The sequence below is a fragment of the Triplophysa rosa genome, linkage group LG5 (genome assembly GCF_024868665.1).
Source record: "Triplophysa rosa linkage group LG5, Trosa_1v2, whole genome shotgun sequence".
Lineage (NCBI taxonomy): Eukaryota > Metazoa > Chordata > Actinopteri > Cypriniformes > Nemacheilidae > Triplophysa > Triplophysa rosa.
In genome coordinates, this window is record NC_079894.1 from 1,253,320 (window position 1) to 1,266,979 (window position 13,660).

The 13,660-nt window shown below is 38.0% G+C and overlaps 3 protein-coding genes across 12 annotated transcripts; 1 reads left to right on the plus strand and 2 right to left on the minus strand.

Moving 5' to 3' along the window:
* Window positions 1-74: 74 nt before the first annotated feature.
* apol1 (apolipoprotein L, 1) lies at window positions 75-6,393 on the minus strand. 10 transcript variants are annotated; one of them, XM_057333685.1, is made up of 12 exons: window positions 6,128-6,393; window positions 5,283-5,342; window positions 4,845-4,910; window positions 4,649-4,702; window positions 4,095-4,145; window positions 3,031-3,108; window positions 2,890-2,946; window positions 2,745-2,807; window positions 2,410-2,487; window positions 2,290-2,329; window positions 2,132-2,183; window positions 75-2,057 (listed from the first exon to the last, which is right to left on the minus strand). In XM_057333685.1, the coding sequence occupies exons 2-12, from the start codon at window positions 5,328-5,330 to the stop codon at window positions 1,220-1,222; spliced, it is 1,425 nt and encodes a 474-aa protein (XP_057189668.1). In that variant the 5' UTR covers window positions 5,331-5,342; window positions 6,128-6,393; the 3' UTR covers window positions 75-1,219. The 10 variants fall into 10 exon arrangements, with proteins under 10 accessions (XP_057189668.1, XP_057189666.1, XP_057189667.1 ...); XM_057333683.1 differs by having other exon boundaries at window positions 4,845-4,913; XM_057333684.1 differs by having other exon boundaries at window positions 5,283-5,345.
* A 1,076-nt stretch (window positions 6,394-7,469) lies between these two features.
* LOC130554036 (uncharacterized) lies at window positions 7,470-8,871 on the plus strand. The gene is made up of 5 exons (XM_057333424.1): window positions 7,470-7,844; window positions 8,037-8,120; window positions 8,203-8,291; window positions 8,344-8,494; window positions 8,574-8,871. Exons 1-5 carry the CDS (start codon window positions 7,592-7,594, stop codon window positions 8,855-8,857), a joined length of 861 nt encoding a protein of 286 aa, XP_057189407.1. The 5' UTR covers window positions 7,470-7,591; the 3' UTR covers window positions 8,858-8,871.
* Window positions 8,490-13,548, minus strand: LOC130554229 (gastrula zinc finger protein XlCGF49.1-like). The gene is made up of 4 exons (XM_057333743.1): window positions 13,431-13,548; window positions 10,652-10,764; window positions 9,844-10,546; window positions 8,490-8,749 (listed from the first exon to the last, which is right to left on the minus strand). The coding sequence occupies exons 2-3, from the start codon at window positions 10,698-10,700 to the stop codon at window positions 9,864-9,866; spliced, it is 732 nt and encodes a 243-aa protein (XP_057189726.1). The 5' UTR covers window positions 10,701-10,764; window positions 13,431-13,548; the 3' UTR covers window positions 8,490-8,749; window positions 9,844-9,863.
* Between the last annotated feature and the right edge of the window lie 112 nt (window positions 13,549-13,660).

Sequence of the window (13,660 nt, forward strand, 5' to 3'; positions counted from 1 at the left end):
TGTATTTAACGTAATTATTACACGAGCAACATTTTTTATGAAATATACTTAAAAAAATGCACAAAAGACACAACTCCAGGTTATTAAATCATTTTATGTAATGAAAGAGCAAAAAGATGCATAACATGGATTTGTCCTGGAACACACGTAGAATGCTCTGCAAAATGTAATAGATAGCAAAAACATACAGAATGCTCTGCAAAAAATATATATGTTTGTTTTTTAGAGCTGTCAAATGATTAATCACATCTAAACAGGAGTTTGTGTTTCCCTAATATGTCTGTATACTGTGCATATTATTTTTTTATTTATAAACACACACACACGTGTACACATATTTAGGAGATATATGTATTTATTTACATTTACCAATAGTTTAAATTATATAAAAATGTTCATACATTTATATTTGATATTTTTCTTAAATATATGCATGTATGTGTGTTTTTATAAAAACAAAATTAACATGCACACCAAACCGATATATATTGTGTAAACACAAACTTTTATTCTGGATGCGATTAATCAATCGACAGCCCTAATTTTTTTCCCAATACAATCATTTAAACATCTTATAAACAGTATGAAAAATCTGATATAATTTAAAATATATATGTAATTCAAAAAGGAAAAATAAAGGATTTTTTCTTACCTCATTGTTAGACTTATTTTTTTCTGTTTTATGTCTGTTTTTATACATCATTCATTAACTAACATTGTGTTAGATTTTTCTGAAATCAAGACAATGCTTTTGCTTCAAGTGAATATATCTTGTTTTATGGATGTCTGAATATTTGTGCTGGAAAACAAGACTAAATGAATAAGAATATGATTTTCTTGCACTGTGTTATGCCAGGTTTTAGAAATACCCACAGGGAAATATTTACAAAATAAAACCACAAATGGAAAACCACTCAATCAAATTCATCAAACAGATTACAAAACTACATGTACCATATTACTGCATATTCTTTTAGTCTAATAAAAGCTAAAGGAAGTCAATAAAAAGTCAATAAAAAATCAAATATTGCACTAGCAGCTAAAAATGCAAAGCTCAGAAAGTGTCAGCGCTGTAGCTATAGGCCTCTGAAACTATGTAGCTTTGTGTAACTTTCTAAAAAAATAACCGGAGCCTCGTGGACCAGTGGCACCTTTCATCCACCTTTCTACCTGTAGATAATCATTAAATCAAGGAAGCGAAGATATCTGCAGGTGTTTGTCAGGAGGTTGCTTGCTTTTCGTTCACAGCGTTGCTTAACTGCAGCTCCTCTCGAATGCTGTTGAGTTCCACCAAACCCTCATGTAACTGCTCTGCCACCTCTCTAATCTTGGCAGCAAATTCTGACTTTGCACCATTTTTCAGCTCGTGCGAGTCTTTTGCCACAAAGTATATGTCCATCCCAACAAACAGTCCAGTCAGAACACCAGTGGATATACTGGCGATCTGCACGGCGCGTGCCGCCGTCGTTCCGGCTGCATTGGCTACTTGCATCACTCGCATGATCTCATTGGCATTGCTTAGAATGGCTTTGCCTGCCATGGCGCCGTCTTCATAGATATCATCAAAACCAGGAAAATCCTGATTGTACGCATGCTTCTTCACCCTGTTCAGATTGAACTTGCGCAGGTTTGTGATTCCCTGCTTGATGAACTTCATGCATTTGTTAAGGTCGGCCATCTTCTCTTGGTAGTCCTCCACGATGCGTTCCACTTTCTTGCGATCCAAAGAGTTGTTGACGGTATTGGATATCCCAGCAGAGGCCGAGGTTAGTCCGCCAGCCATGGCAACGCCCAAGCCGACGGCAGTCACGATCAGAGAGGTTCCCATGGTGAAAGGTGCCAGGGCGAGACCGGTGATGGTGGCAATGCCCCCCAAAGCACTCGTGGAGCCGCCAGTGATCTGGGCGATCTTGGTCTTCTTGTTAAAGCGGTCCAGGCCATCAGCGATGGCGTGCAGGTCGATCACGTGCTGCCACAGTCCCTCCGCTCGTTCTGAGAAAAGTTTGTTAAACACATGGATGCCCTTCTGCACCTTCTCAGCTGTTAAAGCAAAAGCCCTGAAAGACAAACACAAGTCGGCCAAATTGCCTCCAAGAAGCATGTCGCACACATACAGTGAATTCTGACTGACTTGGCTTCTTCTTTCTCCGTCATGTTGACACCTTTGGGCATCTCCTCCCATTCTAAATGGGCAAAACAAGAAGACGATAGCAGGGATGTGATGTCAATCTTCGTAGATACCGCATGACAGAAATGATAACTGGTGCCAACATGGCGGGACTAACTCACGTTCCACAGTGCTCCACCAATCCATGAGGCCGTCAAGATCCTGCGACAGACAGATGTAGAATGAATGAATAAATAAAAATAAGACAAGTGCTAAATCAGTACATTTTTACAGTAACCAACCTCTTCATCTTCCCTCTGAGATTCGTGCAAACGGAAGTCATCCAGCCATTCCATGAGGGGCTTCTTACGGCCTTTAGTCTGATATAAAAACAGAAGGTAATGTCAAGGTCTTCCGAAAGAGGGGATGGAGAAGATAGAGTGTAAGGCATGATCAAATGTGGAAAAAGAAAATCACAAAAAATGCAGTCAAATGAAACAGCAAATTGGTTAAAGGAGTTGAAAAGATGGATGCCTGAATGAAACTGTTACATAAACACAAAGCAGTCATGAATGTGAGAAAGTGATTTCCACTGGGTTTGATTGGGAATAAATGATCTGTAAGTGTATTTCAGTACGTCTGCAGGGTCACTGTCATATCCGCCATCTTGCTTCCCATTCCTCTTCTGCACTGTTTTGCTCTGAAAGAGAAACATTTTGTCATCGACTAGTATGTGTCATACTTGTACTTTAAAGAAGGAAGCTTGAAAATCACTTGTTTACCCTTGCTGCAAGTTCGGGCAAAAAGGGATTTCTGTTATTTTTCTTCTCTCCTTTCCACTGTAAGTATATATAGTAATACAGATATGAAACAGTTTTTCCTCTTTAGAAACATATAATGTGATCTGTATTGACTTCACTTACTTTAGGATTGTTCTCTTCTCTAGGTATCTCACGCTCGGTGTCTTGCTTCTTTTCCAGAACATGATCAGTATCCCCCTGCAATGAGTACGATACATATAGACGGTTTGAACGCGGCAACATAGACAAACGTTACAGCGCATGCGCGTGTTCGTGGACTTAACTTCCGGTACACATTCACAAACAATAGAGTGCCTGTAGATTATTTCTGATAACAAGCTAAAGAAACAACTTGCCTCTCTAATATTTTGAATTTAGATTGCGATACCAAGCTCAACCGCTAGATGGCAGTGTACCAGACTTTAAATGCGTCAAAACTACGGGACCCATTCAACAAATTGTTTATTTCATAAAATGAACATACAACAGAATTCAACAAATCGTTAATTTTATATAATTATTATACAATAAAATAATCGTACAAATGAATATCAACATAAATTAAATACAATTTAAATAGTTGTTTTATTAGACACTAGCCAAACACAAACCGGAAGTTAACTGCAGTACAGGCGCGCTCGTCCGGTAAACGGGCGGCGTCGGAAATGGCATACTGTGACAGTACGCACTGAATTTGAATAAGTACCTATCGGCCGTTAAAACAGTACGTTCTATATAGTGTGAGTGGGAGTAGTATGAAACATTCTGCGTCTGCCATGTTTTATGGTCATGTGACCCGTATGCTCTTTGACCTATGACGTATTAACAACAACCTACACGTGAGCGTTGATAAAAACATAATTTAGTCATGAGAAATTCATTTATTGGCACTTACGTTAAAAACGGACGTCCGCCTTAAAGTTTTCCGCTATATTTATTTGATTAACTTTTGAAATGTGACCGTTGCTCAGCTCCCGTGAAATCATGGGATAGATAAGTGTCCATCCGATCCACACTCACGAATCTCGGCGGAAGACCATCCGGGTATTTCTCGCCTACTGTTTTTTGCATACTGAGGTTTCGGACACACTATTCATGACTCATACTCAGTTTCGCCTACTATATAGTATGGAAGTAGGCGATTTCGGACGCAGCCATGGGTTCATTCTGTCAAATCTCCACCTCACCTGATTTCTGTCCATCTCTGTTGTCATGTTGTGCGAGATGCTGTTAAGCTCCTGGTCAGATATGAAGAAAAACTGAGGTTAATAATACAAGTTTAGATAGTTGTGTAACATGTAGTTATGTTATGTCAATATGTTTGTGATTGATCTACGCAACTAATCATGTGTTGTACACGTGTGTGCTTGTTTCTGAAGTGTGGCTAAAGTCATTTAGGGTGTGCCTATAAAAATGGTGTAATACGCCAGAGGCATGTTCAGGTTTCCAGACCAGGCTGGGGTGCATGAATTCCTGGATAAAAGTCAGCAGCTAAACAAGTTTGTTATAACATGCCACAGAAGTGTAAAACTACATGTCTTAAACTGAAGAACATAGGATCCTCTCACAAAAAAACATCATATTTGTATGAGAAATACTATTCAAAAATGAAATTGATCCTACTTAAATGTGTCCAACTGGTTAGAAACAGGTCATGCCTAAAAACAACAACCTTACAAACAACAGCTTAAAACAAAGATTTCAATATTAAGCAGAAATGAAAAATCATTTGCTGGCTTACTTGCTCATGTGTTTGTCGGTCAACAGTCTCTGTGTTTGAATCAGGACCCTTAATCAGCCACAAAACAGAAAAGTACCCCCATTTCAGTGTATAGACAGTACAGTGATACAGACAAAAAAATTCAGAGATTTCTGTAATAAACCATTAATCCTCCCAAAATTGGCCAACGTGCAAAAACAAAAATACACCTGCCCACCTGCGTGAATTGTGATGGTTTATCCGCAGGTTCCTCATTGCAGGACAGTTGTGTTTTTTCCATAACCTGCTGGGCAACCATATGTCTTACAATTACAACAAACAACCATTTCTATCTGGTTCTTATACTGAAGATTGTGATGCTAGATGATCGGTGAAAAGTTTAAAAACCTATTTAAAATGGCCGACTTATGCTTTTACAATTCAGAGTAAATGTGTCTATTGAAACCTGTTGTATGCTATCCCCCCCCAACATAATGTATGTCACACCTGCTTTTCGATGATAAATCAACTTTTCACATGAACTGCTGCACTAATAGGCTTGTAAGTGTTTTGTATAGCACACAAGGTCAGAAGGTTTCATTTCTGAACTCTCCTGGATGGTAAAATTGATCGTGCGCTGTATTTTCAATACAAAGGTCAAAGTTAAGACTTATACCTCAGCAGTGTAATGTGTTAAGGGGTCGCTGATTTGATGAAGTTCCATTATGAGAAGGTCCTGCTGGAAACAGACGAGGGTCATATGAACGTCAGGAGGAAGATTAAAGACTGTCAACTGATCTCATCATCACATGCACTTTAAACTGAAAAACAAAAGAGTTATTGTTCGGTATCAGTCTGCTGTAGACTACCATTATTAGACGCAGTGAATTAGTGTTCGAGAGGGTTTCTCTTCACAATAAATATGCTGTTTTCTCCTGATCAAAACATAATGCTTACTTTACACATTTTATCCTGAGAAAGTTTGGCGTTATACACACACAAAACTCACATATTCAATAAACGTGTTCAATACTGTGATTCATGGGTGTAACTGTTTGTTATTATATTGTATACATTGTGCATATAAGTTGTTTACTTTGTTCTAAGATTATTTTTGTAATGACGAAAATAAGTTGCATTTATTATCTGTCTTAATTTGTTCTTTTGTGATTTGGTTTGGGTCTTTTATTTTGAAGTATCGATTTTATTCGTTATAAAGTAACTTACCAGCTCTTTGAGCCGTTTTCTAGAATCAAATTCTTTAATGATTCGATTATAAATAAAATAAGGATTGAGCCAAGAATCAGAAATAATTCACGACAAGTCCAGACCTGTCGAACCTTATTCCTGATCAAACTAACGTTACTTCTCTTAACCATCTTTGGCAATCCCGGTGTTTTAAAATGTCATTTTCTCAGTGAGCTCGAGACGTCCTTCCAACGCTTCATGATTCCTTTTCTATGCGTTTCTGTTTTATTTCACAGTTTTAAATATATAAAACGACATACTGAAATGTGTTACCTGCTATTTGTTGACAGAGTCTGAAAGATTTAAAAGAGTGACAGTCGCGACTTCCCACTGCACACTTCCCTGACGAGTGCGCTTCAAAAGAGCACTTTAAAAGGAAAACAAACTTCATACATTAAATGAAAGAAACGTGTGTATAGTTAACAGTCTCCATATTGTTATGGTCGATGTAGTGAAGCGCTTTCCCGCTGTGTAAAACCGAGACTACATTTACTGTACGTGGAGAAGTGTGATTCACTCCGCCCTTTCCTCAACTGTGTGTTTGGCTGTGGCTGCAAATACAAGGAAAGCCGTCAGGTGGTGCTGGACTCCCTAAATTCAACGTGGTCTCCCATTCTTTGGTACATCCAACTGTTAAACCAACAGTCTTTTTTTATTGAAACCCAAAAGGTTATTTTTTCTCATGAGAACTTCTTGGCCCAGCTAGCACAGGTAAGACGTCTGCTAAAGATCTGGAAAACATCTGCTGTGTAAGAACATCTGCTAAACATCTTAAACAGAGCAATTTTACATCCATTCTAAATCACAAACATCTTACACACATCTTCTAGATGTCTATATGACGTCTGATAGCAGACGTCTTGACGATGAGCAAACTGCGTATGTAAATGCAGACATCCAATAGACATCTGCCAGATGTTTGTGTGTTATCAGGGGAGATGCAGGAGACTAAAGCAAAAGTACTAGAAAAGTATATCTTGGAAGCAGTGTTGGGTAAGTTACTCTCAAAAAGTAATTAATTACTAGTTACTAATTACATATTCAATAGTGTAATTAGATTACTGTACAAATTACTCTCTCCAAAATGTATTTAGTTACTTATTACTTTCTATAACCTACATCAACCTTGATTAGTTAAGTGATTCAAGGATAGACATGAAAGGGCTCTTTTAATTCATTCAAATAAATAATATTAAACTACATAAAGTACTCTTATTAACTGACCAAAGTATTACAAATGTGAGAATTATACATTAAAGCACAGATTTTAAAGTTAGACTTTGATTTTTGATGTCAATTCCACTATTACACACACATATATTACACAAGTATTTAGTTTAATTACATCAAAAGTAACTGTAATTAAATTACAGAAAAAATAAGAGTAATCCCTTACTTTACTTTTTCAAGGGGAAAGTAATTAAATTACAGTAACTAATTACTTAGTAACTAGTTACACCCAACACTGCTTGGAAGTAATAAAAACATTGAAATAGAATTAAAGCTTAGATAAATCATGCCATCTGTTGAATCAAGAACATATTTAAAACGAGAAAGTACATTTTTAATACAAGTTATTATTAGACAAAGAAGAAAATGATGCATCACAGTTAAATAAACTTCGCAGTCCAAAGTCTATTGGACGGTAAACAATTACGCAAGTTGCTTTTCCTGTCTTCATAAGGCTAGGGTTCTGTCATTCAATTGATACACGAAGAGTAAAAGAGACAAACCATAATGTTGACGCTTATTTCAGTTTTAATGCTCAATGTGTGGGCAATAACAGCAGATTTACTTTCACCGAACATCGACATCCTCGCTGAACTGCAGAAGATAACAAACATGGAAATCAGGATGAAATCAATGGAGAGCGAAATGGAACAACTACGAACAAAAAACACAGGTAAAATACTACAGACAGTTGTGTTTAAAGACCACGCTGAGACAGGGCCTGAAAGATTCAGCATCGATTCATTCTTCTTAGAAAATTGATGTTGGTTTCCTCATGATGGTGAAATGTTATAATTCACATTTGTGTTATCCAGCAAGTTTATTACTCATCTAAAACATGGATTAACGTTGATGGAGTATGCACTGTGTTTCAGTAGGGCGGCAAAAGAAGAAAAGTGAATAACATTGGCCTTCATGTACGAATTTAATAGTTCTTGAATGATTCTTACAGCACAGGAGCAAGAGCTGGCGTCCTTGAATGTTAAAATGAACGAGAGAAAGATCAAAATGAATGAACTAGAAACAGAAAATAAAGGTAATGTCAAAAAAAGTTTCCAATTCCATGCATTTAAATGATAAAAAATGAATTGCTTTTCATCTGTCAATGATTGTTTTAGCACAGGCAATAAAGCTGGAGGTCATGTATGGTACAATGAATGACATCAAGTTTAAAGTGGATGAACTTATAAAACAAAAAAATGGTAATGTAAGAAATTCAAGTTTTGTCTTTTGTCAAAACATTTCGCCTGAATTGAAAGAACTTGTCATCTCATATATTTTATGTCTTAGCTTCAAAAGTGGTTTTCTCAACATCTCTGTTGTCCTCGAATGGGCCTCATGGCAGTTTACACACACTGATTTACAAACACGTCTTTCTCAACACTGGAAATGCCTACGATCCAAACACAGGTACAGTTCATACAGTGTGAAAACGTTGTTATTTTACAAAAGATTTGTTCAATAATTCATTTGTATTCATCTGACACAGGAATCTTTACAGTGCCTATGAGGGGAATCTATGTATTCATGGTGTTTTCAAAGGCCTATGGAAATCGAGATAAAGCTGTGGTCGCAGGCCTGTTTAAAAACGATCAACATGTGTTTTCTACATATGCACGTCAGGATGGTGGATTCATCAGCTCTTCGAATGGAGTTTCCCTGTTGCTGGAAAGGGGTGATAAAGTTTACGTAAATCTTTACCCAGGATATTGGATTTTTGACAATGAACATCATCATAGCACCTTTAGTGGACACCTGCTTTTCCAAATGTGATCAGAACATGTCCCTGAGTTTAATCACCAAAAATAAATATCAAGACTGTCTTAAAACATGTTTGCATAAAATTAATGTGTTATGCTGGGTTCACACCAAACGCAAATTAAGCGATTTGCGCGAGTAAATTACATACAAAGTCAATGCAAAGACGCTTATAGACGCTAACTCGCATGTCAATCTCGTCTTCCGCGAAGGTTGATAATATTTGTCAGCTCGCATCATTCACGCGAAAATAACGAACTTTCCCGCGAGTAATAAAGAGCGAGGAACGCGATTGTTCGCGTTTGGTGTGAACCCAGCATTATGCGTTATGATGTGTTCACACCAAACGCAAATGAAGCGATTTGCACGAGTAAATTACATACAAAGTCAATACAAAGACGCATATAGACACGAACTCGCGCATCATTCACGTCTTCCGCGAAGGTTGATAATATTTGTCAGCTCGCGTCACTCACGCGAAAATAACGAACTTTCCCGCGAGTAATAAAGAGCGAGGAACGCGATTGTTCGCATTTGGTGTGAACCCAGCATTATGTGTTATGATGTGTTCACACCAAACGCGAATGAAGCGATTTGCGCAAGTAAATTACATACAAAGTCAATACAAAGACGCTTATAGACGCGAACTCGCGCATCATTCACGTCTTCCGCGAAGGTTGATAATATTTGTCAGCTCGCGTCACTCATGCGAAAATAACGAACTTTCCCGCGAGTAATAAAGAGCGAGGAACGCGATTGTTCGCATTTGGTGTGAACACAGCATTACAACAAAAAACATTATTTTTGTGCATTTTGAAAGAAAACAACAGCACTGGTGTATTTGAAGGTATATCAGTGTAAGCCTTTTCCAGCTTAAACTGCTTTAACATTTTAGTCTATGGCTAGGCTAGTCTTAAACCTTGCTCGGGAAAACCACCCCAGAGTCTTCTAAATAGCAATAAAAGCTTTTAGTTGAAAGTTTCCTCTTAAAATCTACTCACAAAGCAGCTGCAAGCATCTTTTACGGTCGTGAAACCTCTCCAGTGTGAATCTTCATGTGGATCTTAAGAGTGGCTTTTTTCGCGAAACTCTTTTCACACTGAGAACACGTGTATGGGTACTGGCCAGTGTGAACTCTCATGTGAGCTGCGAGTTTATCTTGCCGGTTAAAAGTCTTTCCGCACTGAACACACTTGTACGGACGCTCCCCGGTGTGAATCCTCACATGGATGTCAAGTTTGTGTTTGTGAATGAAACTTTTCCCACACTGAACGCACGTGTATGGACGCTCTCCTGTATGAATTTTGATGTGCTTCCTCAGATTTGCTTCATGTATGAAACTCTTTTCACATTGAGGGCATGTGTACGGGCGCTCTCCGGTGTGGATTCTCAAGTGCTGCTTAAGCATCGCTCCTCTTCTGAAACTCTTCTCACACTGAGGACATGCGAACGGACGCTCGCCGGTGTGAACCGTCATGTGTTCTGTAAGCCTTGATTTTCGTATGAAACACCGTCCACAGTGAGGACATGGGTGTGGGCGCTCTCCAGTGTGGATTCGGATGTGCTCCGCAAGGCTACATTTACTTCCAAGTACCTTTTCACAATGAGGGCAAAGAAAAGATTTGCTGGCGGTTTTCGAAAAACAAGTCTTGATGGAATTAGGTGTGGTCTCTGGTATTGATGTTTCTTCCAGTTTCACCGGGTCTAAAGTGAAGACGTACATATTTTTGCGATAAATGGTTCTCTCATTTTAAGACCATAAAATCAAAACTCATACAGTGATGTAAAAAAATCAGAATGGTCACCAACCTGTTTCTTCCTCTTCGTTTTTTATTCGGCATACGTCCAGATCACTCATGTCTTCAATCTTTTCTTTATGGATTAGATGCAGGACTGTGTCACACAACTCTTGGCTTTTACACCTTGACAAAATCAATCAAGAAATTAACACTTTTCACAGTAAGATCTTTAAGCAAACAATGTATTAACATGTTAACACTGGATGGACTTTTGTGACTGCAACACATCTCGATCAAAACATCTACAAATCACAAACATCTAAAATCACAGAGCCATTCCTACTGACGATGATCGCTGATATTTCTCTATAGTCGATCATCAGTGTAAATGATCGCATCATTCATGCAGTGATTTGCATTCAGAAAGCAATCTGCTTTTGTTATACCATAATTTACACATCCATAAATACCTACATTCTGTAGTCAGATTGCTAATGTTTTGATAATAGCACAACAGAAACAAAGCAGGGGTGAGTGGGGCACAAACTAATCCAGGGTTAACTGTCACATGGAGATTGTGGACATTTTAGCGGCATCTAGTGGTGAGGTTGTGAATTGCAACCAATGGCTCACTCGACCCCTCCCGTTTGAAGCACTACGGTGGCTGACACAGAACTAAGATTTTGTCACGTTTTCGCTTCTTTGCCGAAGGAGATAACGTGTTTACAAAACGTACTTTGTAGAGCAGTTTGTCCGTTTAGGGCGACTGTAGAAACAACATGGTGAATTCCATGTGAGACACATTCCATGTGTATGTAGATAGAAATAGCTTGTTTATGCAGACCATTTGGAAAGATAGGATGTATGAATTCACATTAAGTCATTTCTTATATGATTGCCCAAATGCAGGAAAACGAATGAGTGCAGTATGAAGATTTACTGTATTAGGTGTGTGAGGTAATATGAAATTATATAGGGAAATAGAGACAATTCTATTGGTTCGCAACCTGCCATAAAACCTAAAAAGAAGAAGTATGGCCAGAAGGACTTATGGCAAGAAGAAAAAAATTACACTTTAACTTAACATCATTTATACTTTTTAATCGACATCTTGAAAATATCTGTAATGGCAACCTGGCTATGGTCATGTATATTATATTGCATTTCTGTTAGTAGGTCCTGCTAAATATCACACACAGCAACTTTAATACTGCTGGTCCACGCTAATAACAGTCTATTTTACATCTCAGAAAATAAAGCAGTTAATGGTTTTCTTAATTTTTTTGTTTTTGCTTCCTTATCATAAAAAAAACACAAGAACCAATAAGAATACTGTTAAAGTACCGGACCGATAAGCATCATGTGACAGTAGTAATAAGATTAAAATCTTAATGATACCCATCCCTTATTATGATTTTTTTTATAATTGTGCATTTTCACATACATCTATCGGATGGTCTACTACTTCCGGCGAGATTCGTGAGTGTGGATCGGCTGGACACTTTCATGATTTCACGGGAGCTGAGCAACGGGCAAATTTCAAAAGTGAATCAAATAAATATAGCGGAAAACTTTAAGGCGGACGTCCGTTTTTAATGTTAGTGCCAAAAATGAATTTCTCATGACTAAATTATGTTTTTTATCAACGCTCACGTGTAGGTTGTTGTTAAAACGTCATAGGTCAAAGAGCATACGGGTCACATGACCATAAAACATGGCGGACGCAGTATGTCCGATATGTATTCATACTACTCCCACTCATTACTATATAGAACGTACTGTTTTAGATAGGTAGCTACTTATTTAAATTCAGTGCGTACTGTCACAGTATGCCATTTCGGACGTAGCGTTAGTCACGTGATTTTGAGCAAAAGCGGCTTCCTTACGTCACTACCGTTTAGAAACTCGACGAGATTTCGCCACTAGGGGTGTAGATCTGAAAGTAAACTCATGAACCAGTGTTCTTAAATTGATTTAACTGATACTTGGTTAGTTTTACTATGTAAATTAAGAAACAAAAAGAAACTAACCATGTTTGTAATCTATGGACAGTGATCATCTCAGGATAAGTAAGTATCACTTGTGAAATCTAGCCAAATTTGACCAAACAAACAGAGGTCTGCTACAGATATATGTTGTGTTTTTTATATATGTGGGTAATTTGACATTAGACATACCCTTTACATAAGATGAGTGCAGTAAAAAGTCAAAGGTCAATTGTATGGGACCATTTTGAGAACACCCTTGGGAGGTGTGTGATGGCAAATCATAACACCTTATCAATGTTGAAACACATGCACTGCTACCACCTTCGTTTATTGGATGGGCATAGGTGTAGCCAAAGATCTGCGGTTCTTTATGTGCTTCACACTGAATAATCACTACAAATTCTGGGCATCTCAAGAACACAATTTTTAAGCCCTCAAATCCTATAAAAAGCTATACAAAATAATAATAAAAAATATTCACACACAATTCATTATTCATATTTATCTTATTTATTTTTAGCAAGTGCAAAGGACATTGATTAGGCTTTGAGTGGACATGATCAAGGATTCACAGCTGTTTTCAGTGTTGGAGAATGTAAAGACCCAGCATAAAGTAAGCATGCATGACTTAAGTACACGGTTATGGTATAGCCTCCTTCGACAGCAGAGCAAATGACATTGTTGAATACAAATATTTTTATGTAAGAACGTGAGACGTTGTGGTTTGATTTTTTTTCATCTTAATTTTCACTGCCAAAATAGCCCATAGTCAGCCTCGCTCTGCCCACCACTACAGATCTCCTCCGTATTAAATACCCGAGGCAGGTAGCCAGCACATGAACATCCCGACATGACACTAACCTGATTTAAAGGTCTTCGTCTTCAGCAGTTCTCTTCACTTCCTCCTCGTTCCACTTCGTCTTCTTCCATTGATGTTTAAGTGCGGTTGGCAACCAACATATTAGCGCATTACCGCCACCTCCCGCTCCGGAGTACGGCAGTCACTATTGACTACCGTGATAAATATTGTAGCCTATCTTTTTTTGTTCTGTTGAACAAAGCACAGTGAGTTAGTGAAGTCCTGTGGTTCA

Coding starts and splice junctions, on each gene's coding strand:
- apol1 (XM_057333675.1), bottom strand. CDS start 5,366: ATGACCCTCGTCTGTTTCCAGCAGGACCTTCTCATAATGGAACTTCAT. Junction 4,703..4,844: donor AACCATCACAATTCACGCAG/GTGGGCAGGTGT, acceptor GTTTTGTGGCTG/ATTAAGGGTCCTGATTCAAA. Junction 2,330..2,409: donor CTCAGAGGGAAGATGAAGAG/GTTGGTTACTGT, acceptor TGTCTGTCGCAG/GATCTTGACGGCCTCATGGA.
- LOC130554036 (XM_057333424.1), top strand. CDS start 7,592: ATGTTGACGCTTATTTCAGTTTTAATGCTCAATGTGTGGGCAATAACA. Junction 8,121..8,202: donor ACTAGAAACAGAAAATAAAG/GTAATGTCAAAA, acceptor TGATTGTTTTAG/CACAGGCAATAAAGCTGGAG. Junction 8,495..8,573: donor TGCCTACGATCCAAACACAG/GTACAGTTCATA, acceptor CATCTGACACAG/GAATCTTTACAGTGCCTATG.
- LOC130554229 (XM_057333743.1), bottom strand. CDS start 10,700: ATGAGTGATCTGGACGTATGCCGAATAAAAAACGAAGAGGAAGAAACA. Junction 10,547..10,651: donor AAACGAAGAGGAAGAAACAG/GTTGGTGACCAT, acceptor TCTTCACTTTAG/ACCCGGTGAAACTGGAAGAA.